Genomic DNA, 27,026 nt, shown 5'->3' on the forward strand with positions numbered 1-27,026 from the left:
CTTCTGCATGTCCACTTGGGGAGCCTCAGCAAGTGTCAGTTATTACGAGTAATACTAACCATAATGATGCTTTAAAGCTCTACCAGCATTGTGCTCCAAAAGTCATCTAAAGAGCCTCCTAAAGGCCTCCTAACAGTCTCCCCAAAGTGCCCATCACCCCAGAGAGCAAGAAGCTCCCAGGTGGTCCAGTGGCCTTCCTCTCAGTACTGGCCTAGTTTAGGTTTGAAGCATCAGCTGTCAAAGGTCAACCGTTCTTCTCTAAAGGCCCCTCCCTGCCAGAGGCGATGATGCCACCACGTGCTGGTGGCTGCTTTGGTCGTAGGCTCTGAATGACAAGGCTGGAGGTGCTGGCATTCACTTCCGCCTCATCATTTTATTCATTTTAAATCAAATTCATTTGAAAACACTTCTCGACAGCCCTGGCTGGACTCTGCACTCCGCGTGGCTCTCCAGGAAGCTGGAGTCCAGGGGGGCGGTATCCTAAGGTTTCCAGAGCCCATCCTGGGAGCCAGAGAACAGAAGTTCCCACTCAGCCTCTAGAACCCTGGCAGGTGCCATTCAGATGCCAGAGGGCAGAAGAAACAGTTGTAACCCTCAGATGCGGTCGCGCTAGACACCCAGACACAAAAGCTGAGTTCTCGGAGAAGGCTTTATCTTCCTTATCTTGCCACCAGCTACTAACGCCTTTCTCCCTCACAACCTACACCAGGCAGAAGGGCTCTTCTTCCATCCTTCAGTCAATGAGAACCAAGAACAGCAGGCCTCTTGCCAGGCCTAGGCCCAGGGTGACGGGAGCGAGGTGCTCACATGGAGAGTCATGTGAGTACAGGGTCGCCTCGAGAGGAATGCTGCCCTCCCCTGGCCCTGGTCCAGGCCCTGGCTCTCCACACTCACCTGCTTCTTCTGTGTGGCAGCTGGGATGCATAGCTATAGGCCCAGCTCCTGAGCAAGCATGATGCTGTGGGATCAGGTTGTCCATTATCGAGGAAGGCAGCACTGCCCATGAGCTGTGGGGGCCCAAGCTTGTCACTTCACCCCAGGGACTCCAGTTCCCTGTCTAGTTTGACCGAATGGCATCCAAGGTCTCTTCTTGCCCAAAACTGACCATGAACCAGAGCACTTTCCAGACACAAGCCAAGTCTAGGGGGAATGAGGGTGGGAGACTCAAGTCATCCAAGCCTCCTTCTGCCAGGTTGCTGGTGTGGCCACTGCAAAGCCTGCCACCTCCTTCCTCAGTCTAGTCAGGAGGCCTGTGCCAGCTATGGAACCCCACACAAGAGAACCCATCCAGGATGCTCCCTGCGGCGGCAGCCTGGGCCCTGATGGGGAGAGATCAGAAAGAAGCAGTGTTTCTGCTCCAGGCCATTATTACCTCTCCTGTCACAAGAAAGTCATCATAACAACAGCCCATCCTGACTTTAAAAGATGTTCTTCTAAATTCACTCCAAAAAATGGTCAGTTTACATCTGCATCAGAGGACGCCAGCCTTGCTAGGTCTCTGGGCCCTTGCTGGCTTCCTTTCCATGGATGGCCCAGCCATGGGAGGAGAGAGTGTCAGGAATGAGATCAGCGGCCCCTCCAAGGCAGTACAGGTCGTGGTTAAGGTGCAGCATTCTTCCTGGTTTGAATTCTGCCTGAGTGATGTCAACCTGGTTATTTAACCTCTTTGTGCCTCAGTTTCCTCATCTGTATGTGGAGGTAACAGTGCTCACCTGGTACGGTGGCTGTGAGGATTTAACTAAACCATTCGGGGAACGTCCCTAGCACAGTTCCTGGCACGTGGTGAACACTGGGCACCTGCTGGCTCTTGTCAGCAGGCACAGTCATGGATATGTGGCTGCCCCTCCCCCGGTGCCCCCACAACCCTAACAGAGAAGAGGTCCCCATCCACTTGACCCCTTGTGGAAGGTGTTTGCATGTGTCTGCCAAGCAAAAGCACACGCTCTCTCCACCCCCGCCTCCCCCTCCTTCCTCCTCCATTTATTCATTTGCTCATTCAGTAAGCGTCCAACTGTTTACTGTGGACACCACGGCCTGGATCAGAGCTGCCTTTGCAAACCTGCTCATTTTCTCAGTCAACCAAGAAGCATCCAAACTCAGCAAAAGCACATTTGTTGTTTGTTTCCCTTGGTCTATATATGTTACCCAACGGAAGACAAAGCCCCCAGATTGAGTAATGGGAGAGAAAGCTTAACACCCGCAAAGCCTCACTACATCTGGACTCTGCAGCCAGCTGCCAAGTTTCAAATGGATGTGCCATAAACTCACTGAGTCATGGAGTTCTCTCCTTTCCCACCCCTCCCCAATGCACTTCTTCCCCTGAACACACTCACGCACGCACACACACACACATATGCTCACGAGCACAGGTTGCTGATGGAAACACTAACAGACTCTCAGCTGTAACATCTGTTCAATGCGATCTCAGTTCCACCAGCTACATCAAAGCTGCCCTCCTGCAAGTTATGCAGCTGACATCACAAGTGGGATTAAAATCATGTTTAATAGTTGGATATGACATAAACTATTTATGCCTCTGGAACCTGGTGGATTCCTGAAAATTCATATCCTGCACACGCAGAGGAGAGGGGTGGAGAGAGGGACACCGGCACCTCTAGGCCTGGGGTGGAGGTGCAGATGAGACTGAGAGTGTGAGAGCTTCCTAGGGGCCCATTCTCCTGAGGCCTTTCAAGAGAGGCTGGGTGTCAAGGATATTGCAAAGAAGTAGGGAAGCTGCAGGAGAGAGGCAGCCACAGGATAAACAGAGGATGGCAGGTCCCCGATGGAGGAGGGGATCAGGCAGCAAGAGGGGTCTTCCAACAGGTTTGTGTTCCATCTCCCTGCTCCCAAAGACTCATCATTTTATAAAGGATGCCCAGGTGGGGACAGGCCTCCCGGAACTGCCCCCCAAATTCTGCAGTGGGTTTCTAGATTATATCAGCTGGCACCATCACTTCCTCAAATAGCTGAATTGAGGCACTCCCCTCCACCTGCCAGTATGGAATTTTATAATGTGAGCACATGGGTCAGCCCTGCATTTGGATCCAGGCGGCAATTACCAAATGCCTATGCCTCCGAATCTGCTTCTCCAGCCCACGGGGAGGTGCAAGCTCCTCCCTGGGTCTCCAAGTCTACGGAACCCACAGACGCCCAGCCTAGCTGGCCAGCCCTGCATGGAAAAAAAGCTGGGACTCTGATTAGATGGGCCCTGGAAGCTGGTGGTCCTTGGCTGGGTAGGCCGGGACGCACCCAGCTGATGAGCAGCAGCTGGGGAGAAGCTGCAGGATTCTAGGGATGGGAGCTCTCCTGGGAGTTGGGAAGAGAGCTCTCGTGGCTAGTCCCTGCCCTATGCATCTTTGTAACCACTTGAACCACTTTAAAAACAAGATCGAGATCACTGAAATACCTGTCACTTCCCTGGTGATTCTCCAAGAGAAGGCAGGCAAGCTGGCTGCCCCAGGATCGTGGTCCCCATCAGGAACTGGGAGTTAACGTGGGAGGGCGGGCCCCTAGCACAGTCGGCCACCTGCTGCTCAGGAACCAGAGTTCTCTCCCCCATATCTTCACAGGCTGTCTGCAGAGACCAGCGAGCCCCTGTGGGCCACCTCCCAGGCCCAGCCCCCGTGCCCCAGCAATGGGCGGGGAGGCACAGCCCAGCCTGAGCACCAGCAGGGCATGGGGGGGCCAGGTGGTCAAATGATCCCAACTCTGGGGTGGGCTTGTCTCAGTCCACAGCTGAGGGGCTGTGCGTATGACTCTGAGTGTCTCAGGATGCCCCCTGTCATGTCAGCCAGAAGCAGAGCCTGGCAGAGTAGAATCTTGCCCGCCTCATGACTGCCCTTCACATGTACCCAGAGGGGTCAGCATCTTTCTCGATGGTCTCTGAGAAACCGGCTTCTTTACTTCTTTTTCTGAAAATGGGCTGAACCCCTAGAAAGTCTTCATTACTTTCCAGCAATTTGCTCGCTTATTGCTGAGGACTGACCAGAAGATGTGGCCCAGGGACCTGGCTAGGCCATGGGAACCAAGCTGCCCTCTTAACTCAGCCTAGAGTTGATCTGCAGCCAGACCTCCAGGCCATGAGGAGAGAGATGGGCACTGGTTGTCATCTCCCCTTCCTTGGAGCGGGGTGCCTGGGGGTGCCAAGTCTCACCGTGCATGCCCAGGAGCATGGATGTTATCGGCTTTTAGAGAAGGTCCCGAGCCAATTTCCCCTGTGCTCAAGAGGGCAGGCTGCCTCGAGGCCTTTCTCCACCTCTCTCTCTGCTGTATTTCCACCTTTGTGTCTCTCAGCGTCTGTTTCTCCCTATCTCTTCTCTTTATTCCTCATTATTTTCTTTGGTCCTTCTCCCCAACACCCTGCCATCTTCTGTCTCCATCTGATTGGTCTCCCTTGGTCTTTTTGCTTTAAGTCTGAAGTCTTTGACTATGTGTCTCTGTGATTAGGTCAGTTTCTCTCTGTGTCTCTTTCTGTCTCTCTGTTTCTCTGTCTCTTTTTCTTATTCTTCCTCTGTGTTTCTCAATCTCTCTCTCTGCCTCTGTCTGTCTCTCTCTGTCTCTCTGTCTCTGGTCTCCATGTCTCTCTCCTATGTAGGTATCTCTCTACCTGCTTCCTATCCCTTCTGTCTCTATGTCTCTGTTTCCTGTCTTCCTTTCTCTCTCCGTCTCTCTGATTTCCTGTCTCCTTCACCTCCCACCATTTAGCTCTTCAGAGCTTGGCTTCTCATCATGTTGAATGAGAAAGACGAGCCCAGCCTGGGGAGCCGCGGGCTGGGTGACACCAGTCAGGACTCAGCAGAGATGATTAGGCTGATGAAAGGGTGTAAATGCCACTTTCAAGCTAACGGATGCACTAGAACCTTTACATAAAGAGATATGAAATGACATTTCAAAGGCAGAGAGTTTGTATTTAAATGGGCTTAGTGTCCACCCTCCCCCTCATGCCCCCTGCATCTCCTCTTCCCACCTCTCCTTTCTGAAGCGTTCTGCTCTCCCTAAAAGCTGGAAGATAGGCAGCATGCTCCTGGGGGCCCAGGCTTCCTCGCTGGCTGTTCATTTAAACACCAGGCCTTGACTCCACAGAGCGAGCCTGACCCCACCACCAGGACTGCCTGAAGCTGGCACCTCCATGGAGTGGGGGAGCCCCTTGCTAAGGCTCCCAACTTTCTGGGGACCACAGGGGCGGTGGCTGCTCCGAGGGTCCCTAGGTCGTAGAATCTCTGGCCTTTACCCTCCATATTACCCAGGGGGTCTTCCTGCCCCACGCATTCCCAAAACCACGGACAAAGCTCCCCAGTCTACAGGGGGATCTCTTCTCTCTGCAGACCCCCCGCTTGTCAACCTGTCAGTGGAACCACAGCCAGTGCTGGAGGACAATGTTGTCACATTCCACTGCTCTGCAAAGGCCAACCCGGCTGTCACCCAGTACAGGTAAGAGTCCCTGTTGAGGAGGCATGGCCTGGCCACTGGACCCCTCTGCACCCCTGCCTATTACTGGGGTGTCACTTGTGGTCCTGGGCATCCAGTACAGAGCTTGGGTCACTGTGGGTACCCAAGATCCCCTCCCTTCCCCACACACCCCTCCCCCTTCAACCTCCCCCAACTCCCCCCTCCACCCACCCAGCCAGGTAGACTCCCTCCCCTTCATGCACACAAACACTCCCTTTCCGGAGGCGGTAGGTATCACCTCTTCTGTTTGAGTGGCTTGTTTACCCCTATTTCTGAAAAGAGTGATTGAGGCTCAGGAAGAAAGTTAAAACAACCAGAAGAACCAGTAGGATCAGAACCTGGATTCTAGCCATGTGCTCACCAAACTGTTGACCTGGGCAGGGTAGGATTTCTGGGACGGCCACCCTGCCCGGCGACGCCGGGATCATTCATACCCACGGCCCCTGTGCAGCCTTGCTCACAACACTGATAAAAGCATCACTGCTTTTTACGTGCTTCTCTTCCTTGTTGACTGAGCTTCTTGAAGGCAAGAACTGCAGTTTAGTCACGTATAGCTCTCAGCATGGCGCACAGTGTGTGGCCTGTACTAGGTACTCCATAATGTGGGCTGACTGACTGGATAAACACACAGAGTGGCTCCTCTGGGTACCTTCCTGCCTGTGCGCATCACTGCACAAGATTTCCAGAGACGAATGACCTCAGAGGGTTTCAAGGGCAGACTCAGACCCTCGCCTCCCTTAGAGGCTGTGGAACTAGCCAAGGCCCTAATTCTGCCCCATCCCTTCCCACCATCCCAGACCTGATGGAGGAGCCCAGAGGTCACCCTGCCGTGGAGACGGGTTATTAAGCTGCAGCATCAGCCAGTGCCAGAGATGCCAATGGTCCCAGGCTAGGAAATAAGCCGGCCAGTGGGAGGGGAGGACAGGGAAGACAAGAGGCAGTGCCGCCCAGAGGGCAGAATGAGAGGAAATGGGCCAGAGAGGCAGCCAGAGATTCAGGTTGGACATAAGGAGGAGCTCCCTGCAGTGCAGATAATTAAACAACACTGGAACCAGAAACCCAGGAAAGACACCGAGTCTTTATCCTTGAGGATACTTTAAAAGAGATGAAAACCCATCTGCCCTGTCCAATTTAGCCGTTCACTGAGTTAGAGGCAGGAGAAAGATCAGATGACCTCCAGGCTTCCTGGAGTCGTGCAGCCCAGCAAGTCCTGGGCAGGTCTGGTTTGGCCAGGACCTGGCATCTGTCTAAAAGTGAGTAAAGATGCAGAAGGAGACCCCTGAGGAGACTCTCTTTCTCATCTGTGAGGCCCGGCTCCTCTTGACAAGGTCGGCTTCTCTCTGCTGTCTGCTCCAAGCTTTCCGCTCACCATCCTCAACACCAGGTACCATGTGCCCAGACATACTTCTAATGCTGAGCAGCCCTTCACTCCAACAGACCACCAGGAAGGCTTATTGGAGCCCACAGACCAGAGCATACAACTTCCCACTTCCATTACTCTTCGCTGCCAGGCTCCAGTCATCTGAGGACCTAGCGATGGGAGGGCCGGGCAGAGGGCAGGTCCTGGCTCCCGGACCTAGCTACATCCCCTTCCACACCTGCCTTCTGACCAGGACAGGGGGCAAACATCAAGAAACCAGGCTGCTGGGCCTGATCCCCAGGGTCACCACCCTCAAAAAGCAGAACACCAATGATGGTGGGAATAATAAGGGATGAATCTACACAGGGGGAGGTCATCACAAAGCAAACGTGGCACGATATTAACAACCGGCAAATCCAGTGAAGGGAGTATGGCAATTAATTGGACTATTCTTGCAACTTTTCTATAATTTCAAAGGGTGTTTTTTTCAAACTAAAAAGTTAATAAATAAAGAAACAAACAAGCACAGAACGTGCAGGTTTCCTTAGGCTGTGGGTATCCTGTGGTTTCTCTCATCTCCCTCCCACCCTGCTGCTCACAGCCACAGGCCAGCCCCTCACACCCAGAGGAGCTGCGAGGTATGGGCTGGGCAGAGGTGCACATTTTCTTACTCATCACCTTCCCTCGTGGCCTTCTGATTAGCCAAAGACCCTGGAAACGCTTCCGCCCAGATCAGGCCCCCTCCAGAAGTCCAGAGGCTTCTGGGAGCTCTTCTGGCCACTAAGAAAATGTGGGAGAGCAAGGGTTACCTGGGAAGGTGGAGGGGGGAGCAGCCGCGGAGAGAGGAGGCAGCCGGCCTGCGCCCACCTCACTGCCTCAGCCCCCTCGCTTTGGTAGGGTCTCCCCCAGCAGGCAAATGGTCCTTCTAGATGCAGCGTGGGAATCCAAGAGGACAAGGCTTAAGCAATTCCCAACACAGCGTACATTGATTTTTCCCTCCTGACACTGACAAGCTCACAGGGATCTTTGTTTCTTGCTTGCACTGTCTTGATTGCTTCCTCCCTGTTCCACAGGAGAGGCTGTGATCTGGGAAACTAGAGATAGCCCTCCTCCACCACAGCCCAGAAAGGGGACATGGGTGGCCATGGGAGTGCATCCAGTTGGGCTAGCCGTCGCTTTGGCTGCCCCGCTGCACCCGGGGCCCGGGTGAGCAGAACGGCCCGGGTGAGCAGAATGGCCCGGGTGAGCGGAACAAGCCCGAGCACACCATGAAGTGCTCCTCCCCACCAGCTTCTCCTACTCTCCTCTGAGGCTCCCTCGGGGCCCCAGCAGGTACCGGTAGCAGGGACCACCGCCCAGTGTGAAACACGGGGCTATCTCAGGACAGCCTGTCGGCTGTGACATGCCAGGCCTCCTGATCCTGCGATATAAATAATTAATCCTCTTACATTGGCTCAGGCCAAATTAGACATTGATTGGGAAAGGCTTAATCTGACTCCTTTCCAAGGGCTCGGAGAGGTAGTGAAAGCCACAATGGAGGCAGGGGGCCCAGGGTGGCTAGGGTGAGGGGACAAATTGGAAGGAGGAGGAGGAAGTGAAGCCCAATGCAGAGGAGTAGACAGAAGAGATGGGAGAGGGTGGACTTGCCCTCTGGGCCACCCTTGATCCTGTAGCCAGCTGCTTGAATGAGTGCTTGGAGCTTCTGGAAGGGATCCCCACAGAGGGGTTCTTTGGTGTGGGAGGGGGATAAAGGAAGAAAAAGACTAGCTGAGTGAGATCTGAACAGGGCATTCTTGGGATGTCCCAAAAAGGCCTTGGTCTTGGGCACCTGAGGGCCCAACCCCCACAGCCGGCTCCTGTCCACGACCCTGGGGGAAGATAGTGTAAGAATTCTCCTGCTCCCCGCTCTGCCTCTAAGGTGGGGACAGAACCTAGGGAGCTAAGGGCAGCAGCTGCACAGACAGGCAGGCTCTGACAGTGCTGCTCTGCTGGGGACAAGAAAGCTGTTGGCCAGCCATCCCTTGGGATCCCAGGCCTGCGGGAGCCCCGGCAGTTCTCTTGAGCTCCTCAGGGCCAAGAGGGTATAGCTTCCACCCTCGACAACTTCCACTGTGAGAGGCCCCAGATGGAGAGGGGAGAAAGCCACATCTTCTCCAGGAGCCTCTCCAGGGACGAAAGAGGACTGCCCACCAGAACCCGCGGGCCGGGCCCACACCCGCCCCCAGCCCAGCATCTGGTGCTGTGAGCAGCCAGGAGCAGGGACCCAGGCAGACCGGGAGGGGCTCGCCCTGCCCTCCTCCCAGGCCAGCTGGCCTCCCCCCGCATCCGCCACCTGACCTCCCGCTACAGCAGGTGGAAGGAGAGGAGGTTGGACACAGATCCCCAACTGTGTGTATGTCTGGACTAAATTAATCCACCTCAGGCAGGGGTGGGCCTGACTATTAAGCCCGGTCATTAAATTAAAGTTCGAGATTGAAATGATTCATGAATAACTCATACTGGTTTGTTGGGAAGCTCCTTAAGCTCTCAGGGAGCTATGGTTTGCTCTGCTGTTAGACTATAATTGTTATTATTAATCGTGTTCTTAATAATTACCCGATATTAATTCACAATAATAACCACATGGTGCCAGCCTGGGTGCTCTGCATGATGCTGAGAGATGGCCGTCTCTTGGGGCTGGACAGGCCAGACTGAGCAGGACGCTAATGGAGGGAAGGGCAGGAGATGGTCCAGGAAAGGCTCTGGGAACACAGGCAGGGCCAGGAGGGAAGCTGTGGTTACAGGGAGCCATGGTCACGGGGTAATGGTCGTGGGGGCTGAGGAAACTCTCCAGCTGTGGTAAAGACATACACCCTGAAATACGCTTGAATTGTAGTAGGAGAAGCCTGGCTGGAAGTTCGTGATTTAAAAAAAAAATGTGTTGTCCACAATAGGATTAAACCAGGGAAGCAATGAACTCTCTCTCCTTGGGGATCTGTAAGGAAATCCCCCACCCTCAGCCATGCACTCGCACCCTGGGGCTCCCAGCACAGCCCCACAGATAAGAGGCTGCCTGGTCACTGCTCCCATGGAGTGATCGCCACCCCAAAGCCAGGAACAAGACGGGCCTGAGGTTTACTGGCTGCTCCCGTCTAGTGGTACCCATCGGGCAGGTGGCTGATGAAAGCAATCAGCACAGCCTTCTTCTCGCCGCCCTGCAAGCTAGGACTGATGGGCCAAGCCCTCTGAGGAGTGAAGCCAGGGTACAAGGGTGGGAGCTGGGCAGGAAAAAGAGCAGTGCCATGCCCCAAAAGAGAGGGCTGAAAGGGCTTTCAGGGAGAGAGGGGGCATCATGCAGGGACCCACCTTGGAGACAGGAGTCAGGACAAGAGAGCTGGCCAATGGGAGGGAGGGGCAGTCAGGACCACTGGCTAACACTTCTCCATCACTTTCTTGCCTTCTCTGGAAATTAAGCCTCCTGGAGCCTCATTTCCCTGTGTGCGTGTGTGTACACATGTGCATGCGTGTGAGCATAAGTGTACATGCATGGGCATGTGCCATTAGATCTTGGCCTCTGAGGTCATGGAGTCAGCCTCCTTCTTTTCCAACATGGCCCAGGATGGGGCCCCCAGTAGAACTCAGAGCAAGACGGCCGCGCTGTCTGGGACTGACAGTTGGGTTATCCATTGCCTCGCCGGAAGAGTCAACCCACCTCTGCAGAATAACCTGCTTGTCAAGTGCCACTGACTGCCTGGTGACTCATGGACCAAAGCTCACCGTCTCCACCACCAACTCCTCCCCTGGCCCCAGAAGTAACCCCTCTGTGGAGATTTCCCCTGACAGACCATGCCAGGTCCTGTGGGATGGATGCATCCAGCCCCCCGTGAGAAATTCCCCTGGGTGGGAGGGCCACCCTTGCTGTTGGAGGTCCACACCAGCCTCGGGACCTGTGTTGCAGGTGGGCCAAGAGGGGCCAGATCATCAAGGAAGCATCTGGAGAAGTGTATCGGACCACCGTGGACTACACATACTTCTCAGAGCCTGTCTCCTGTGAGGTGACCAATGCCCTGGGCAGCACCAACATCAGCCGCACAGTCGATGTCTACTGTGAGTGCAGCTGGTGGGGGCTCCCTGGGGAGCGGGCACTGGGCTGGTCTCTGCTCAGGGCCAGAGGGCCCGTTGCTGACCCATTGCACACAACATAACCAGGCCTCACAGGCTCCTGAGGCTGCACACCTTACAAAACTTCCTCGTGTGGTGTTTCATGTCTTTCTGGACCCTCGTTACAACCTGGGGAGGCAGGAACTAGCACGTCCACCACCAAGATGAGGGGTGGAGGCCTGAGGTCACACAGCAAGTAAGTGGCAGAATGAGAATAGAGACCAGGCTCTGAGCGAATCCACTGCCCGATAGCCCTCGCTGCCTCCCGTTAGGGGCTGGCATACAACACCTTCCTCCCTGGTGGCCTGGTGGGGACCCACAGGGAGCTGGCCCATTGTTGATGGGCCCCTGGATGAGTTCACAGCACCAAGCATTAGCTTGTCTACTGCCCGTCACAGTTTTAAAAGCACTTTTACAAAGTTTCTTTATATCTGTCCCCTCCGCTCGCTCCCAACAGCCTCAACAGAAAGTGCCGTTACTCCCTTTTTACATGGAAGGCGTAATCCGGGTCTCCTGACCCCGAATTTTACGCTCTTCTGCTCCCTGAAAGCAACTCTCTGCACACCCTCGGATCCCCGCGCCTGAAATTCCACCGCTGCCCCGCTCTGGGGACCCAGGCTCGGTCTGCAGGAGGCTCCAGTTACGGGCAGCTTCGGGGGAAGGCTGGACGGAGCCTCACTAACGCTCACCGACACTCAGCAGGGGCGTGGGAACCAACCAAGGGCAGGTCTACTTCAGTGGGGCTGAAAAAGAGGCTGGGTGGGGCTGGAATAGAGGATAGCCTGAGAGCAGAGAGACCTGGCCTCCCCCACTCCTTGTCTCAGAGGCCCTCAGAGGGCCCGGGAGGGCTCAGGGAGCTGGCCAGGTGCACGGGGTCACTCGATTCCAGGTCACAAAGCTGAGGCCTCTAGGAGGAGGGTGGTTGACCTGAAGGCCAGCACATGAAGATCCCAAGGCCCAAGATTTCTGGGGCAGGAGGAAGGCCCTTCTGCCCACACAGTGGAGTGGGGGCTTCCTGAGACCAGGACAGAGGGATGGGGATGAGAAAGCCCTGGCGGCAAATCCAGGTGGAAATGGCACCAGGGCACCTTTTTCCTGAGGTTGTGCTGCCTATGTCTGCGGTGGGCCCAGGGGAGGCTGGGCTCCCGGGAAGGGAGTCTCTTTCTTACTGCCCGAATCCCACTCCAGACCCCAGGCCCAGCCCGGGCAGAGCACTGAAATGCAAAGGAATGGGCTGGAGTGGACTGAGGTGGCATAGGTACCAGCTGCCCCCTTCCTCCAAGCGTGGGAGGGTCCCCAGAGCTCCCAGCCCACCAGAGCCCTGTCTCCTCCTTCTTCCCATCACAGTTGGGCCCAGGATGACCACGGAGCCCCAGTCCCTGCTTGTGGATCTGGGCTCCGATGCTGTCTTCAGCTGCGCCTGGACAGGCAACCCATCTCTGACCATCGTCTGGATGAAGCGGGGCTCCGGTGTGGTAAGTCCGCACTCAGACTCCAAAGGGCCTCTGGCAGGGGTGGGGGGACCATGGGCCCGGAGTCGGGGGAACTGCCTTCCAGGGCCTGTCTCACTCTTAGATTGGAGGTATATCCTCCAGTGTGAGCTGAAGGAAGAAGGATCCCAAAAAGAGAAGAGGGAACCCCAGGTATCTGCATGTACCCCTTGGCCCTAACCACACCAGCCTTTGCAGCTTTGCCCCGTCAGGAGCCTGATGAGAAAAGCAAGGGGTCACCAATATGCCGGAAGTAATGAGCCACTGGAAAGGCTTTTCAACTCTCCCTAAATAGCTAAGTTACCCTTTAGCTCTTGGGTTAAGCTTTGCTTCCTGCTTGTGTTCCTCTTAGAATGTGTGTGTTCTTTAATGTGCATGAGAGTTTGTCAGACATCCCTCCCCTCAGGAAGACTGGTGAGAGTCTCGAGCAGTACAGGACGGGGAGAGGCAGAAGGACTCTGACCCCTGTGAGGCCTACTCCGTGCCAGATGCTGCCCTGCCCTCTGAGTGTCACTACCCTGTTATTGGGACAAGGAAACAGCATCAGAGAAGATAGTAACTGCCCAAGGCTACCAGGTGGATGCTGCTGAAGGCAGGATCCAAACTCAGAGCTAGCTAATGCCAAAGTCTGCTTTCTTTTCATGATCCCAAACCACATCCCAGAGGGATCCTGAAAACGACTCGGAAAAGACAGGTCCAGGGACCCTCAGAGAAGTTCAGCTGTAGGATAATTTCACCCATGGCCAGACTGGTAGAGGTTGGTTGGCAGCCCCTCCCTGTATGAGAAAGCCTCAGGGGCCACAGCCAGGGAGTCCTCCTCCTCCTCCCATGCTCAACCCCCCAATACGCCCACCCCTTAGGGCTGCCGCTAGGATGTAGCATCTTTAGCTATAGAGAGTCCTCTGTGCTGTGGCCTCTCCCCCGACAGCTCACCAGGCTCAGTGTGTAATGAAACGTTCTGCCTCCTACCCCACCCCTGGTTTTTACTGAGACGCTAGAGACGTGTCACTCACCTACAGGCATGCCTCTCAGCCCTTCAGTTCTGAGGGACAGAGGGCCTGCCCCTAGTCTTCACGTCCCATCCTCCCTGATTCTCCTAGGTCCTGAGCAATGAAAAGACCCTGACCCTCAAAACCGTCCGCCAGGAGGATGCTGGGAAGTATGTGTGCCGAGCTGTGGTGCCCCGGGTGGGAGCCGGCGAGCGAGAGGTGACGCTGACTGTCAATGGTAAGTCCTCCACTCGTACCAGGGCAGCGCGGGGAGAGGCACCCAAGGCATCTTGGTCCCAGGCATTGCCCCAAAGGGGCTGTTGTTGTTTCTGGCCTTGCTACCACCTCCAACTATGGGTCCATGGCAACTTCATCCAGCTCCTCGAGTCCATGTCAGAGCCCAGCCCTGAGGAGAGGAAGGACCTGGCTAGTTTTCTGGTCACCTCCTTCTTCCTTTGTTACTTCTAAGGGGTCTCAGCCCTGAGAGTGGTCTCTGATGAATTTTATCCTGGGCAAGAAAAAAAGTCAGAGGGCCACTGGGCAGCCAGCATAGATCCCATAGCTACCTTTTGACCTTGACCTTGGCCCTGGTGGGGAATTTAAGGGAGCATCTCTGTGACTCCTGGTCGGCCTTTTCCCATCGCATTAGAGCCGCTCAACCAGGAAGACCTGTCACCACCCCCAGGAGACCAAGTGTTCAGGGGGCCCCTTGAGGGCAGGGAATGTGTCTTACTCTGTATAAAAAAAAATTACACAGGAGAGTGTTTTCACATCTCTCCAAGAACACAGTGAGAGTTACTAGATGAGTGTTACATGAAACATTCAGAGGATGGGGCATCGGGCCAGGCCCGGATGATGGGATGTGTAAGGTCACAGAGAAGCAAGAAGCCTGGGGTACCAGGACAGAAATTCCCGTCTCTGCCGTGAAATGTGCCGGGCCGTGGCCGGCACCCCGGGCTGCTGAGCTGAGAGGGTGAGAAACGCTACAGCGAAGTCCCTCTGCCACTTCCAAACTTCACTCTGCTGGGTTTTCGGGTTCCCTTTTTGAGCCCCCTGCCCCCACACAGCCTTTCCCAGATCAAAGCCCCAAGGCTCTGAGCCCCAGCAGAAATCCAGCCCCACATTTGTAGGGCCTCTGGGTTTGTAGGGCCCGATCTGCCCCAGATCAGGGGCCCAGAGAAGGGCTGAGCTGAATTCTAGAAATTTGGCCTGCCGGCTTCCTCTGAACCCAGGAAGCCACCCACTGACGCCTCATCTACTCTCCTCCTTTGCTAGAAAACTAATACCAGCTTGGTGCTGCCTCAGCCACCCCTCTGTGCTGTCCCCAGTAACCAGCCCCTGCGTCTATTTCCTTCCCTCTCCCCCTCCCCAAGGGTTGAGGCAGCCCCAGAGGACAGGTGACTCTACCCAGGCCCGGAGAGCTCACAGGCCACCTGTCCTGGGCAGAACCCTGACTCAGGAGCCTCCCTGCCTTTCCCGGGTGTCCCCAGGACACCACCAATACCCTGGCACTGCAGGGCTAAAAATAACAGCATCTGATGGTGCCTCTGTATATCCATGGCAACACAGGCTGCAGCCTTCTCCTGCCGCTCGGGGTCTGACACTGGGCTCGAGCGCCAGGTCCTGGTGAAGTCAGCCGCCTCCCGGCCAGGAGAGGGCACTGGGCAGCCAGCTCTGTCCCCTGGCCCCATGACCAGCCGGGATGGGGACCCTCAGACTCACACGTGGCCTCCAGGGTCCCCAAGCCTGAAGCTTTTAAATGAGCATCCTCGTTTCTGGGGAAAACGGGGTGGATAAAGGAGGGACTGACATTCCGTTGTCTCTTTAGACATCCAGGCATTTCCCAACAGGGATTTAAAGTGGCTTCTTGAGGAGGGAATGCACACCGAGAGGGACATTTCTCTTGGATTGGACACCCAGCCTGGGCCCTGGCATCTACCCAGAGTTTAATCTGCACCCTCAGGGTCCATCCTTCTGGGCGGACCCTCCAATCCTTCCAGCACAAGCTCCCCTAGGTTGCCAGGAAGAGAAACGCCCAAGGGATTGGAGTGAAGAAGCAAGGAGGCTGTTCGTTTGTTTCTGCTGAACTAGGGTCCGCTCAGGCTGAGGCAGGGGGTGGATTGAGTGGCCAGGGAAAAGGAGCCTGCCACCCCACACGGGAGTGGAACTGTCTGTGCGGGCGTCTAGAGAACAGCTGGAGGGACAGCGAAGCCCTTCGGAGAGGGGCCTGGCCTGGGCTGAAGGGATCGGACATCGTGAAAGGACCCAGAATGAGATGGGGTTCTCAACAAACCAACCCAGCCGGCAGACAGCTGCTGGCTGCTGCCCACCGTGCAATAAACTGGCCCAGATCTCAGTGACGTGGCTCAAACCCGGCACCCGCAGGAAGGGGGAGGTACACATACCTCTGCTGCACTGGGACTCCTCAGTCCTGTCCACCTTTATCCTGATTTCTGCTTTCTTTTATGAAGCCCTTAAACATGTATGCATTTGCCTGATCGCTTTAGAACGCTTGAGAGCCCCCCAGGGAATCCTCGCTCCTGGGTAGTGGAGGAGAAAAGGTTTGATGGCATGGTCACTTTCAGCTCAGCGGCAAAACAAAGCCCTCCCAGTTCCTCGGACATCAAGCCCTCCCCGCGCTGGGCCGAGGGATTCTTGGAGCAAAGCAAGCCCACTCTTACAGCCTCCTGAGGGTGGAAGCCCTCCTCTGGAAGGTCCCCACATCTGCCCTACTCAGCTCCCAGCCATTTGCCATCCTCTACCTCTGTCTCCTGTACCTTTTTTCCCCTTGGCTGAGAGCTACTCATAGAAATGCAGATCTGTTTTAATTAAGGTGGCTAATAAACAGCAATTATGTTTGCAGCGATTTTTGTTTGGTTCCCAGCATAATTTTGCCTGTCGTCCAGATCCCGCCCTAGCTATAGCTCTCTTTCCTCTCCTTCCTGCAACCTAAGCCCCAACCTTCACCCCTGGGATTGGGAAGGGGGCACGAGGGTCTCCATCCCCACACCGCTCGCTTCAGCTGCCCAGCCCAGCCAGGAAGTTAGCTGAGCGAATGGCTGAACTCGCCGCTCCTCCATCCCCTTTCACTGCCAGGTGGGCATACACAGGCAAGATTTAGGTTAGATATAAGGCAGAACTGGACAAAGCACTGTTGGACTTCTGGTTCCAGGTGCACTCTCTAGGCCATCCGATGCAGTAAATGAGGCAGGTACTACTGGAGACATCCATAGACACGTCACACACACACTCGTATATGCACGCGCGCACGCACACAGACTGCATGGAATAAGGTTGGGGTCAGCTCCGGAGCCGTGGCTTCCCCGGGGCCGTCTGGGTGTGCACGTGGAGGCAGGCAAGGCAATGAACTCCAGGATCTCCCGAGACATATGTGAGATGAAGGCTATGAACATGCCCAGCGCATTTCACCTGTCCAGGGTGGGATCCCCCCTTGGAAGAAGAACATCACCATTTAGTTTTCTCTTCCTCCCCGTTAGCCCAGCCCTGCTGAGGTCACCCGGTTTGTTAGGCAAGCGCGCCCTCTACTGCAGATCTGAGAAAATGTCTTGAAATGGAACAGCTGGCTAAGGCGGAGGTGACATTACTTAGCACCATACACCCGTCCTCCCCAACACCTCCCCGACTCCCTTCTCAGGTTTAGCGCCTCCTTCACAAAGCTTTCCCCATCGGCCAGGTAGGATTCTCGCTCCTCTGAAGTCGGTTAGCACTTCATCTGTGTGCCTCCTGTGCTGGGAACTCTCACCGCCTCCTGTTACGGTTCTGTATGTCTTCTGGGCATCCTGACATAGAAGTCTTCACTCCTGATCCCTGGAGAGCTTTATGACTGAATGCGCAATTTATCTTTGAGTCCCATGCCTTGCACTTTACCTTACACATACAGGCCCTCAGTAAATGTTTGCTGATGATTGAATTAATGAATAAACTTCTGAACCCACCCAAGAGGGGCCCAGCCGGGCACCTGCCCTTCCCAAATCCCTGAAGTGATGCTGTCTCCCCAACAGGACCCCCCATCATCTCCAGCACCCAGACCCAGCATGCCCTCCACGGAGAGAAGGGCCAGATCAAGTGCTTCATCCGGAGCACGCCGCCACCGGACCGCATTGTGAGTGCTTGCAGGTGGGGAGGGGAGGGCAAGGGGCACGGTCATCTCGGCCCACAGCTGTGCCACCACAGGGCCAGTAGGTGTACGCCTCTGAGCTTCCTTTCCCCAGTGGGGAAAATTAGACCCACCTTGTCTCTTTTGGAAAGGCATCGTGAAGACAATCACAGGCAGCCTCCTTTCTCAGAACAGGCTGAGCCCCAGGGTTCATCGGCAGGTGTATTTAACTCCGCTCTGCTGGTCAGCCGTGAGCTAACATGAATGCTTCTGACCGAATTCTGCATCCTGGGAGCAGAGGGGCAAGTGAGGGCAGCAGGAGGAAAAGATAGACGGGGTACAAGGCCAGTCTTTGGCAAAATCCTACCCAGAATCCAGTTTATAGTTGGCAACTCCTTTCTGCACATCCCTGAGTCCGCCTCTATGGGCCTCCGCTGCCTTGCCATCCATGGAGAGCCCTCCCCCATTTATCAAGTCTTCCCCTCTAAAAATAGCACTCTGCTCTCCCTCCCTTCCTCAAAACTCTCAGCCCCGGAATGCAGCGAAGGCAATGGGCAGAGTTTTCACACTTAGCCCTCCCCAGTGTCTGCATTTGTAAAAGCAAGGGCCTTCCATCCAAGTCCATCTGAGACTGGTGGAAGCCCAAGCATGAAAACAAAGAGAGGTGAGTGTTTTCTAGCATTACTGGGGGGCAGATATTATTTTTAGTAAGCCCCCATGCCTAGGAGAGTCCTGCCGGCAGACTGCCCGGCTGGCTTCACAGGGCGGGTCTACCCTCTCACAGTGCAGGGTGCCAGGGAGGGTGTGGGGGCACACGCTGAAAACCTGTGGGTGTGCATGCCGGGCTGGGACACTGAGGCTGAACACGCTAACCCCGTCATCCTGTACACTACGATGTTGTTACAGCATCGCCACTGCTACACACTTTCTCAGGCATTCAGTTCATTCGCTGTCAAAGAATCACACGAAAATTGCAAGAATTTACATGTAGAACTAATACCTATGCCTCCCCATTCACTTCACTCTTTAATTTTTTTTAATGATAAGTGCAACACATTGTAGAATATTCCATTCACTCTTGAGCATATTCATGCAATCTTACTCTTCATAGATATCTAACTCCAGGCCAGTGGTTCTCAACCAGGGTGATTTTGCCCCCAGGGGCCATTTGGCGATGTGCGCAGACATTTTTGGTTGTTGCAACTGGAGGGATACTCTGGCATCTAGTGAGTCGAAGCCAAGGATGCTGCTAAACAACCTGCAGTGTTCAGGACAGCCCCCCAGCCAAGAATGATCCAGAACATCAAGTAGTGCCAAGTCTGAGAAACTACCTTCGGCTCACCGGTGCCCTCCAAGCACCTACCTACATTGCAACTCCTCACACACACTGTGAGCCTGGGTGTGTAAGGTGCTCACATGTTGAGGTGCTTACAGCACACGTGAAATGGCTCAGAGAAAAACGAAACTATCATCCTTATAACTAAGATAGATTAAGATTTTCACAAATACAACCCTCGGAACATACCTTTGTACAAACGGACAAAGTAACAAAACTAGACAGTCACTCTGGGGCTGGGCTTCAACCTCTGCCTGCCAGGTGGCAACACAGTGCCCAGGTGCCAGCACAGGCCAGCCCAGGGAGGGGCTCCCATCGCTGTCACAGAGTTCCCTGTTGGGCTGGAAAAATGTTCCAGTCAGAGCTACATAAGGCCACCTTGTCAATGGAAATACCCTCTGAAGTGGTCCAATCTGTGTGTGTATGTGTGTTTGTGGTGTGTGTGCATGTGTTATAATGTGTCTTTATGTGTGTACACAGTGTTGTGTATTGTGACGTGTGTGTGTACCTGTGCATACACATGCCGCTGCTGCGTGGCAGTGAGCATGAATGTGAGCCTGGCAGTGTCAGCCCTGGAGCCAGGGAGGCACCTGGTGTAGGTGGCTCTGGTGGGGGTCTCCTCCTAATTCTGCACACCTCGAACAGGCCTGGTCCTGGAAGGAGAATGTGCTGGAGTCAGGGACGTCTGGGCGTTACACGGTAGAGACGGTGAGCACCGAGGAGGGGGTCATCTCCACCCTGACCATCAGCAACATCGTGCGGGCTGACTTCCAGACCATCTACAACTGTACCGCCTGGAACAGCTTCGGCTCTGACACGGAGATCATCCGGCTCAAGGAGCAAGGTGGGGGCCGCCAGGGGATGAGGGGACCAGCAGGCCCTCTCCCGCCTAGGGCAGGGCCCCAGGCAAGGTCTTCCAGGGTCAGGAGGGGACGGAGTGCCTAGTCAAGGCTACAGGCAGGTTGGGGCCCGAGGACAAGTCACAGCACTCCACCTAACTTGCCACACAGCCTTGGGCAGGTCCACGGACCTTCTGTGCCCAGTTCCTCCCAGGACAAGGGGCACTAGCCTGCACCAGGAAATGAGAAGGGAAGAAAACTGCTCAGGGTGGTGGCCCTTCAGGGTGATGTTTCAGGGAAAGGTGACCACAAGACCCAGCCCAGCTAATCCTCCAACAGCTTCTAAAGTCCCCGGCTTCTGTGCACTCAGCATTTCCCTAGTGTCCTTAGGGGTGTGTGATCTGCTGAGTGTCCTCAATGGGAGACACCAGGATGGGCGTGCGAGGACCCTGGCCCAGCCAGTTAAGACAACAAGCCAGTCCAGCTACCAAAAGTCCCTGGAGGGTGCCCATGCTGAGCTACGAGGTAGGGCTTGAGCTGTCCCAACCCCTGGTGTGTGGGGGATGGGCTCAGACCGTCTACAGTTCCCCAGGGGACGTAGGAGACACATGGACCACTGTGCTCTGAGGGAAACACCAGTCAGAAGGGCAGTGCTGGGCGGAAGGGTCAGAGCTGCTGGGCGGGTGAGAGGGAGGAGGAGGGAAGTGGAGGGTTCACCCCACTGTGACCCCTTGTGCAGACCGTCAGCTCCTAGTCAGGGAGATGCTAAGAACTCCAGTCTCTGCTTGAAGGTCTCAACAGAGACCAGAGGGTGGGGAGTCTTGGAGGGGCATAGGGGTGGATCAGAGAAGATCAGCAGACAGCCGGCAGCCCACTGGGTCCTGAGATGGGCTGCAGGTCTTATCCTTTTCGCCAGCAGGAGTCAGTCCATGGTGGACAGGGCAGTCCAGGGGGCCTTGGCCCTGGCAGTCTCTGGCACCCTCCAAGATGAAGGCCCACCCCCAGGCTGTGAGGCCCTGGCCAGAGATTCTAGGTCAAGCAGGTGGTCTCAGCTGGGCCCTCAGGCCTCAGGGCCACGCTGTGGATCCCAACACCTCTTCCCTAATAGGTGCTGCTTTGCATAATGCTTTGCACATAATTTGCATAATGTCATCCACACATCATCCCAAACCTTCCCAGTCACCTGTTGCTTACCCTCCATGTCTTCCCCTCAGTGCCCCCACCCACTGTGCCCTCCCCGTGGTGTTCTCACCCCAACCTCCCCAGACCCCCAGCTTTGACTTCTCTCTCTGGTCCCTACCCCCCTGGGGTCTCTAAGTCAGTCTGAACGAACTGCCAAGTTCAGTTTGGCTAGCCTGCATCTGTTGGGTGGTCCCAGAGACATGATGGAGGAGGGAGCCCCCTCACCCCAGCCCCCTCCAGAGGGCCGGCCCCCAGGCACACCCCACCCTGGCCGGCCAGGCCCTGGCTGTGGACGCTTGCTTTATTTCCAAACAGGTTCGGAAATGAAGTCGGGAGCCGGGCTGGAAGCAGGTACGAAGGAGACATGAGAACTCCCCGGGATGGGGGGAAGGGACCTCTGGGCTAGTGGGGGAGGGAACCCAAAAGGGGGTAGGGAGGCCTGTGCAGGCCGCTAACTTCTCTGCCCTCCCCCTGTCTCGAGAGTTTAGCGCAGTCAGAGCAGCAGGGAGAGGAGTTCCCAGCCAACGTGGGTCTAGGGACCCCAGAGACCTGTCTCCTATGTCGCTGCCGCCAGAGCCCCCAAGCTCCTTGCAGCCCAGGACACTGGTCCTGCTCCTCCTGCTCCGTCCGTCCCTCCCCTTCCCTTCGGAGCCCTGGCTTCTCCCGTCGGGAATCAGCTCGTGCTTGCCTGGCCCCCTTCTATTTCCAGGCTCTCCCTGACTCTCCCTGCTTCTCAACATCATCACCAGCTTGGCCATCGCTTCCCAGGATGCCAGGCCTCCCAGCCTGTGCTGTGGCCTGCGTAACCTATGCTAATCCACGCTTTCTCACTCGCTGCCTCCCCCGGCTCCTGCTGCTCCCCATGGAACTGTCATCTCACTGTCAGGCCGAGGCAAGGCTGTTGGGCAGTGCCTCCCTCTGCAGGCACCTGGCAGCAAAGTGGTCATTAGGCTCCCTGGGATGAGTTGCTCTGTCTTGAGACGCTACAGGAGACGATTGCCCCATCTGCCAAGGAGAAACCCAGAAAAGAGAATCAGGACATTGCAAGCCAGACTCCACAGGGCTGACAAAGGCCTTGCGGAAGATGTGGGGGTCTTCTGCCCTAGCTCTCCCAGCACACTGCCCTGGAAGGAGCTAGGCCCAGCCAGTCAGCTCCTTCAGCAAGCTCCTTGTGGGCCCCACACGGGCCCTCCCCAGTAGAAGCAAGCTCAGAGGCAACACAGTTGTCTGCCTGCTGCTGCACTCTCCCTGAGCCCCTCAGAGCCCCTTCTGGTGCTGGGGCGGTGCCTTCTTCCCACCTCCCTCTCACATGTGTCTGTTCACACTCATCAGAGCTCCCCAGCACCTTCCTTTGTGACGGAGACTCCTCGTGCCCTGTCCCCCGCCCAGTCCTTCTCCAGGGGACTTGGAGGGGTGTTCTGTCCAGAGACATCCAGCCTACACAGACCTCAGCAAGCCAGGCAAGGAGGAGATGTGCATGGGCAGGCAGCAGAGGAGCCCCTGCCCCACCAGTCCCCTCTCCCTCTGCCCCTCCCGCCCTCTTGGGGACAGTTCTCCAGACAAGATGCACCTCCCCAAGCTCTTAAGGACTCAAGGAAACGTAGCCTCACAGGAGGCACCTTAGATACCCCTTCCCTGGTCGTCTGCTTTCACAGGGAAGACAGTGAGGCCCAAAGAGGCTAAGGAACCTTCCATGGTCATCCCTTGGCTCTGAGTTCAGCTGAGACAAGGCCCAAGTTTTTCCAAGGAAATTTACTAGGCATCCAAGGAGGAACGAAATCAAAGCCAAATTAATAAAATTCAAAAGCATAGAACCAAGGAGCTTCTGAAGCCGTTTTCCTTTCCAAATGGAATTAAAACCTGGAGACAGAATCATCTAATTGTCAAAGTGAGCTCCCCGGCTGGCTGGGAGACGTCCCCGTTCTCACCGTGCAGGCTGAAACCAGCCCAACAGCTCCATTTTCATTCCTGAGTGTTTGCCACACCCGCCTTTTCCTTGTCCCCTCCCCTGCCACTCCTGCAGTGGTCTGGCCACAAGTAGGCAGGTGATGAATGAGCTAGTGTACAGGTCCTGGGGCAGGAGGACTGTACCAGCATAACCACCAACACTGCCAAGCAGCAGGCACCTGCTCCTTCTGGAGGAGGGGACCCAGCACCTCCTCCCAGTGGTACCTCCAGGGGCCAGGGATCGAGGTTTTCTTCCTCTCTTTAAAGAAAACAAAAATGAGAGACCACGCCTAAGACAAATAGCTAGCTGTCCCTCAGTCATCCTCACTGATGACTGTGGGGCATGGGAAGGGAGGGAGCTCAGGCTCTAAATGGCACTTGCCTCTCCTTTAAGGTCTCCATCTGCTACCATCCTCCTTCCTGTAGAGAAATAAGGCCACGTACTAGAATAGGGCTTGGTGCCAGACTGTTCCAAGACCTCTACCCACACTCACTCATCTAGACCCCATAACAGCCCCCTGAGGCAGGCACGATAATTATCCCATTTTACAGATCAGACAGGTAAAGTCAGTTGCTCAGAAGAACTGATACAGTCTAGGCTGTACAGAGCATGTAAGATTTGGAGGATGCTATGTGATACAGTGGATGGAGCCAAGCAGGATGCAGGAGGTGGATAAGCAGAGACCTGGATTTCTCCTGACTCTACTGCAACTGTGTGTCTTTGATCAAGTTACTTGACATCTCTGGACCTCAGTGATTCCATCTATAAATGGAGGTCTTGGACTCAGTGGGCCCTCCAGTCTCCCTGTCTCTGCATTCTCTAGTTCTATTCCCTATTCAGCGCCCCAAACATAAGCTCAGGCCCTATATGCAGCCATAGAAGGTCCAAGGCTGTCTGGAAAAGTTCCCCCCACCCAGATCAGCCTCCCCATCCCCATTTCTACTAGGTTAGGATAGGAGACAGACCTAAAAACTCAGCAGGAAGTGAAAGCTTGCCCAGCTGGAGTCCTGGGCCTCCCTCGGGGAGGGTGCCAGGATACTCAGAGAACTGGCCTAGGAGAGGAAGGAGCAGGACGGGGGAGTCAAGCAAAAGGGGCGTTTCTCCTTAAAGACGTGGGCAGGGGGCTGTGATTCCCCTCCCCTGACCCCTAAGACCAGGGCCTCTGGGGGCTAGCACCCCTGCTTCCCAGCAGGCCCCTCAAGGGAAGCTGCCTCCAACCTGAGAACTCTCTACAGGCTGGTTGTCCATGCCCATCGCTGGGCACCTGGGAAAGGGCAGAGAAGGGAAGCACAAACCCAACAAACAAGGGAAGTGACCATAGTCGTTTTTCAAAGAAGAGCCAGGACCTCTGACTCTCCAGCCACTGCATGATAGAATATTCCTGGTTTAATACCAAAGAGAGCTAAGTAGTGCCCAGCCTCGCCTCTCCTCTCTGTGTCCCTCTCCCCTGGCCCTCCCCTCCCTGTGTCTGCTTGCCTCCCCCTCCCTCCACCACTGGTCCTCCCACCCTCTCCTCCACCACCTGTCCCCCTTGAGCTGACCTCTGCTGGACTCTGCCAGTGCCTGCCCAGCCCCCAAGGCATTCCCCAGGAGGCCCATGTGCAGTGATCTGGCCCCAGCTTGGCAAGGGCTACACCCGAGGGAACTGGGTGAGGTCCTGGGGAGAGAGTGAGCTGCCCCGGGTCCTTCATCAGCTGTGCTTGCTTCTCTCCCACAGAGTCTGTGCCGATGGCCGTCATCATCGGGGTGGCTGTAGGAGCTGGTGTGGCCTTCCTCGTCCTTATGGCAACCATCGTGGCCTTCTGCTGTGCCCGCTCCCAGAGAAGTACGGGAGGGAGACCCGGGATCTCAGGGAGGGGGACAGAGAAAAGGGCCAGGCTCAGACTGCCCCAGAGAGCAAGTAAGCAGGAGTGCAATGAGAGGGGGCCTTACAGTGCTGTGAGCCGCTGGGGCAGGGACAGTCCGACACATCCTATATGTGCGTGGCTTCGTGTGGTGGCCAGCACACAGTGGGCACTCAGCTGATGCTGAGCTGGACTAAGTGAACTTCAACCAACAGGGCAGTCAGCCAGCACTTGAGATTGACCACGTGTAGCACTCTTGATGGGAACTGTACAGAAATCTGGGGTGGAGTGGGGGGAAAGAGGTGGTTTGATCCTTATTCTCCAAGATCTGCTAGTCTAACCGGAAAAGCAGGACACCCACACATGGTGGGGGTGGGGAAGCATTCAAGGAATTGCTTTGTGTAGACTTTTAAAGGTCTTTAGTCGTTAGCAATAAAATTCTGGTGTTTATGCACTCTTGAAGAATTGCGTGTGCCTGGAGTTTCCATCCTGGGAATGGCCCTGATGTTAGGTGTGATAGACTGATGCATGGAACTGTAAAATGGGAAGGCAGAGTAGAGGTGAAAACAATGGAGATACAGTCTTCTAGTCCAACCTTTTCTGCCACTGGACCTTGGGCAAGCCACTCTATTGCAGGCCTCAGCTTCTTCATGTGTAATAGTAAGGGGTTGGATGAGGTGACTTTTATGACCCCACTGGCTCAAACATCCAACATTCTATGAGCATAAGTAACAAGATGAATAATCAGGGTAAACCTGCTCCCTCCGCCACTTGGCAGCCTTCCCGTATTCGAAGAAAGCTGAGTGTTCCCCTTGCGTTTCCTCCACTCCAAGCTAAGCAGCCTTGGCTCCCTTGACTGCCCCCAGAGAATGTGGTCTCAGGACCTCCCTCACTGCCCTCTCAGTGGAAATTACAGGAGAGCATATTTAGGTAAGAATTTTCTAACAGAGCTCTCCAACTATAAATCGGCTGTCTCCTCTAGAAATTGTGAAGTCTCCATTGTGGAAGCATTGATGCAGGAGCTGGACCACCAAGTGTCAGGGATGTTTCTGTTTTGGGTGGGAGGCTGACCATTAAGGTCCTTTCTAACAGCAAGATTTGTGATTCTCTGAATGGAGAGATCATAGCCAGGTGGAGGAGGTCAGAAAAGACTTCTAGAAGGAGGTGAGAATTTAGTAGGATGAAAAGGACCTAGCTCTGTAAGGGGGATGAATGGTTGAGGACAGCTTCTCAAGGCACGGGAGCAGCAGTGACAGGCTGAGGCGCATGCAGCCAGGAGCCAGTGGAGAAAGAGCTCTGAGGCCCCAACAGCCCATAGCACGTCCACACAGGTGTTCTCTTGGCAGGAGGCCATGAAGCTGCTGAGATCAGGCACTGAAGGGTAAACTCGGGGTGGCGGCGGCAGCCAGGGCTTGACATCTCAGGCCCTAATGCCTGAGGATGAGAACTGAATCTGTCGTCCACACTTTCCTATCTTATGTCCAGATCTCAAAGGTGTTGTGTCAGCCAAGAATGATATCCGAGTGGAGATTGTCCACAAGGAGCCTGCCTCTGGTCGGGAGACTGAGGAACACCCCACCATCAAGCAGCTGATGGTGAGAGTGCCGTCTTATCCCCACCCCACCCCAACCTCTGTGCCCTGAAGGTCCTGGGACTGGAGCCTTCCTGATGCCCTAGGTGCTCCCGAGAAGCAGAGCTTCAACAAGATGCGCCCTCACCCCCATAATAGGCCAGGCACGTCCTCTCAGCCAACAGGGATTTATTGTGTGTCTACTGTACTGCACTTGGTGTTCTAGGAGACTCAGAGACATCCAAGATGCAGTCCCTGCTCTCAAAGAACCTGGCTGTTCAGTAGGAAGAGAAGACAGACGCATAAATTGCCGTAATCTGTTGTCACGTAGCAATTCTACACACAGACACACGTCAATATTACAGATGTTCAGTGCGTACCCTGCCCCACCCCACCCCAAGAACGGTCTGCAAACAGCATGGATTCCTCTTTGGGAAGTGGATCGCTTCCCAGAAATAAACTCATAACTTCTCCAGCAACCCCACCCTGCCCCTCCTCTTCCTGATCCACACTGGATGGACTGTAATGTAGCCAGCTGTCCAAGCAGAAACCAGAACACTGTGCTAGAACATTCTAGTGCCTGCTATGCCATGGTTGTCATATGTTGGAGAAACAGCAGCAAGCAAGGGATAACGAGCATGGACTTCTCTGTGCCTCAGTCTCCTCATCTCTGAGATGGGGATGAAACTAAGAGTACACAAGGCCTTGGGGGGATAAATGGGTAACGCCTACAGAGCCCCGAGCCCATGGAACACAGTGAGTG

General features: G+C 55.3%; 1 protein-coding gene across 3 annotated transcripts in view; it reads left to right on the top strand.

Annotated features, from left to right (window-relative positions):
* KIRREL3 (kirre like nephrin family adhesion molecule 3) overlaps window positions 1-27,026 on the top strand; it is a 532,785-nt gene that overhangs the window by 498,915 nt on the left and 6,844 nt on the right. For 2 of the 3 annotated variants that reach the window (XM_014845407.3, XM_070489942.1), the window contains 9 exons: window positions 5,325-5,430; window positions 10,746-10,894; window positions 12,296-12,423; window positions 13,539-13,665; window positions 17,450-17,550; window positions 19,526-19,724; window positions 21,217-21,252; window positions 24,567-24,674; window positions 26,179-26,288. In XM_014845407.3, coding sequence (XP_014700893.1) covers window positions 5,325-5,430; window positions 10,746-10,894; window positions 12,296-12,423; window positions 13,539-13,665; window positions 17,450-17,550; window positions 19,526-19,724; window positions 21,217-21,252; window positions 24,567-24,674; window positions 26,179-26,288 — 1,064 coding nt within the window. The remainder of the gene's footprint in view (window positions 1-5,324; window positions 5,431-10,745; window positions 10,895-12,295; window positions 12,424-13,538; window positions 13,666-17,449; window positions 17,551-19,525; window positions 19,725-21,216; window positions 21,253-24,566; window positions 24,675-26,178; window positions 26,289-27,026) is intronic. The other variant, XM_070489941.1, reaches the window with a different exon arrangement.

Source organism: Equus asinus, chromosome 20 (genome assembly GCF_041296235.1).
Source record: "Equus asinus isolate D_3611 breed Donkey chromosome 20, EquAss-T2T_v2, whole genome shotgun sequence".
Lineage (NCBI taxonomy): Eukaryota > Metazoa > Chordata > Mammalia > Perissodactyla > Equidae > Equus > Equus asinus.